General features: G+C 46.9%; 1 protein-coding gene across 1 annotated transcript in view; it reads right to left on the reverse strand.

The window, feature by feature from the left end:
* The window catches only part of C16H16orf78 (chromosome 16 C16orf78 homolog), a 4,430-nt gene extending 1,800 nt beyond the window's left edge, over positions 1-2,630 (reverse strand). The window contains exon 1 of the mRNA XM_081807888.1: positions 1,616-2,630. Coding sequence (XP_081664014.1) covers positions 1,616-1,802 — 187 coding nt within the window. The 5' untranslated portion in view covers positions 1,803-2,630. The remainder of the gene's footprint in view (positions 1-1,615) is intronic.
* Between the last annotated feature and the right edge of the window lie 422 nt (positions 2,631-3,052).

A 3,052-nucleotide genomic window follows, 5' to 3' on the forward strand; every position in this document is an offset into this window, starting at 1 on the left:
ATGATGAATCATGGAACACTACATCAAAAACTAATGATGTAATGTATGGTGATTAACATGACAATAAAAAATTAAAAAAAAAAGAATGGTACCTCCCCTGTAGGCCCTGCTGAGAGCTGTTGATAAGAAAATTCATGTGTGATGCTGAGCACAGGGCCTGGCACATGGTAAATGCTTAATAAACATTAGCATTGTCATTAGTGATGCCATTTTTCACTCATTTTTCTCTGGGGGCTGGGGAATTCAAGATCGGGTGGCATCCTCTACAGAGACCACTTTCTAAGGACATGGCTTGATTTTCCCATAGATGATGGGCCTGAGGGATTTCTGGGGGAAACTGAGGCAAAATTGGCTGCCATAGTTCCTGGAGAAAGAGTGAAGGGCGGTGCTATAAACTGAATGTTTGTGTCCCCCCCACCCCAATTCCTATGTTGAAATTCTAACTTTCAGTGTGATGGTATTAGGAGGGGAGCTTTTGGGAAGTGATTAGATCATGAGGGTAGAGCCTTCGCAAATGGGATTAGTGACCTTATGAAAGAGACCATAGAGAGGTCTCCAGTCTCTTCCTTCCTGTGAGGACACAGCAAGAAGGTGGCCGTCTATGAAGAAGGAGGTGGGCCCTCATCAGACACCAAATCTGCCAGCACCCTGATCTTGGGCTTCCTAGCCTCTAAACTGGGAGAAATTCATTTCTGCTGTTTATAAGCCACCCAATCTATGGTATTCTGTTACAGCAGCCCCAAAGGACTAAGACCTGTGGATGGGAACTAGTTGTGATACAGGGTAGAAAGGAGGAGGTATGTTAGTAGGGATCCCAGTGGGATAGTGGCATTGGAGACTGAATGCCCTTTGATCCTGGAGCCATGGTCAGGAAGGAAGTGTCTAGGGACAGTGGGGAGGACCCATTCTGCCACCTCCGAGATCTTAGAAGTGATTGCCCCTAAGTTCTTCTGGAACCTGATCAAGACAGCCTGAATGCTCCCCTCATCTTGATTAAACTCCTGATAGGTTCCTTCCTGGCTCTAGGCCCATGACCTCTCTTTTCTTTTCTTTTAAAAAAAAACTAGCACTTGTAAATTCTTTCCCTGCCCCTTTGAGATGTAAATCTTCTCCTAGCCTCTTGCTAGTTTTATAATCCAGGAATGTTTTTCTCAAGGACCGGGAAGCCATCCCTTTGAAATGTAATCATCAGGGGGCACCTGCGTGGCTCAGTCAGTTAAGGGTTAAGCGTCTGCCTTCTACTCAGGTCATGATCTTGGAGGTCCTGGGATCAAGCCCTCAACTAATGGGGGAGTCTGCTTCTCCCTCTCCCTCTGACCCTCCCCCTGCTCGTGCTCTTTCTCTCTCAAATAAATAAATAAAATCTTTTTTTAAAAAAGAAATGTAATCATCTGGAAAGATAGCAGCCCGTCCTCCCAGTCTCTGTGGGAAGGTAGGAACCTAACTACTTGAGTGAAAATTGGCAGACACAGCCGGCCTAACCACATGGGCAACTTCCCGTCTCTCCGTGAGGACTTTTCTACTAGTTCACTCCCTTGCTTAAAGCTCCTCCCACCTTCTGTTTTCTGGGAGTCAAGTTCAGTCTCTCCCCTACTGGAATAGTCTTGAGTTCAGCTGCCTTGCGGTTTTGCTGGGACAGCCCATACTTGGAGAGCACATACTTGCTTTTTCTTCCCCTGCCTCCGCTCCAGCCACTCCAGCACCCGAGTGAGGTCGGACATCCGCCTCTCCTCGGCCGTCCTCCACGTGGACTTCCTCTCTGTGGGCATTGCATCCTTTAGGGGCTCTGATTTCTCTGTCATTTTGGAGTCCTGGTTGTGCGCTGGGTGGGAAGGTGGTGCACTGTGGCTTTGTCTATCCCTCTGTCTCTAGTAGCTGGCCTGGAGGACTTCAGTTGGCAGGGTATGGCCTTTAGGAGGTGGATATAAAAGGCAGAGGTAGGCCAGCAGCTGGGATGTTGGCCTCCAAGGGTGGGAGGTCTGCAGGGTGATTGTGAGGTCACTGTCAGGCTGGCCTGGGGGGGCAGAGTGGGACGCAACATCAGCTTCTCCACACGGCCACAGCCCCTCTGTAGGCACAGTTCCTTGTCTGGACCCCCCAACGGCCTCCCTTATGGGCTCTCCATCTCCACTTGCATAGAGCTCGTAAACAAAGGTCACATAGCTCCCTTTCTCAAAAAACTTCAGTGGCTCCCTGCAGCTGATAAAAAATATAAATTCCTTAGTTTGGTATCCAGGCCTTCTACAATGTACTCTAATTAGAATGAAGTTTTTATAGCCTCAATAACTTTTATGTTCACTGAACAGATAGTTATCAAATACCTACTATGTACCGGGCACGGTCCTGGGGACACAATGCAAAATAACATAGCCAGACCTCCTAAAACAGATGGGCTAGTGGGAAAGACAAAGCAGCAGTCAAATTACTCTATGAATCCATAACGGCAAGTGAAAATGAGGGCTCTGAAGGAAAGAAATGTAATTTTGTAAAGTAGATGAAGCGAAAGAACTAGATTTGGATGGGGGGTGGGTGGGTCACCACTCAAGCTAGGAGCTAAAGGGTAAGTAGGTCTCAGTGGGGCACTGGAACAGAGGGATGAGCATGTGCAAAGGCCCTGTGGCAGGATGAAAGCACAGCAGACTTGAGGACCAACAGAAGGCCAAAGTCTAGAGTACCAGAGTGAGAAATGATGCTGGTGAGGTGGGCAAAGACCAGACAAGACAGGACCTTAGAAGTCACAGGTTTGCTCAAATTGGGAAGGGGAAAACAATAAAGGGATTTAAAAAGAGGGGAAGGAATGGTATGATCAAGCTTCCTTTTTGTTTCAGTAAACTTTTATTGAAGGAAACTATCTATACAGAAATGTGCCAGAATCACCAATGAAGACACCTGTGTAACCAGTGTCCCCAGAACTCCTCCTTATGGCTCCTGCTGGTCACGGTCGCCCTCCAAGAGTAAACACTATCTTAACTTCTAATCTCATAGGTTTGTTTTGTCTGTTAGAGTTTTAAATAAATGGAATTATATACATGTAGTCTTTTGTATCTGGCTT

The sequence above is a fragment of the Leptonychotes weddellii genome, chromosome 16 (assembly GCF_054177405.1).
Source record: "Leptonychotes weddellii isolate Sample4059 chromosome 16, ASM5417740v2, whole genome shotgun sequence".
Lineage (NCBI taxonomy): Eukaryota > Metazoa > Chordata > Mammalia > Carnivora > Phocidae > Leptonychotes > Leptonychotes weddellii.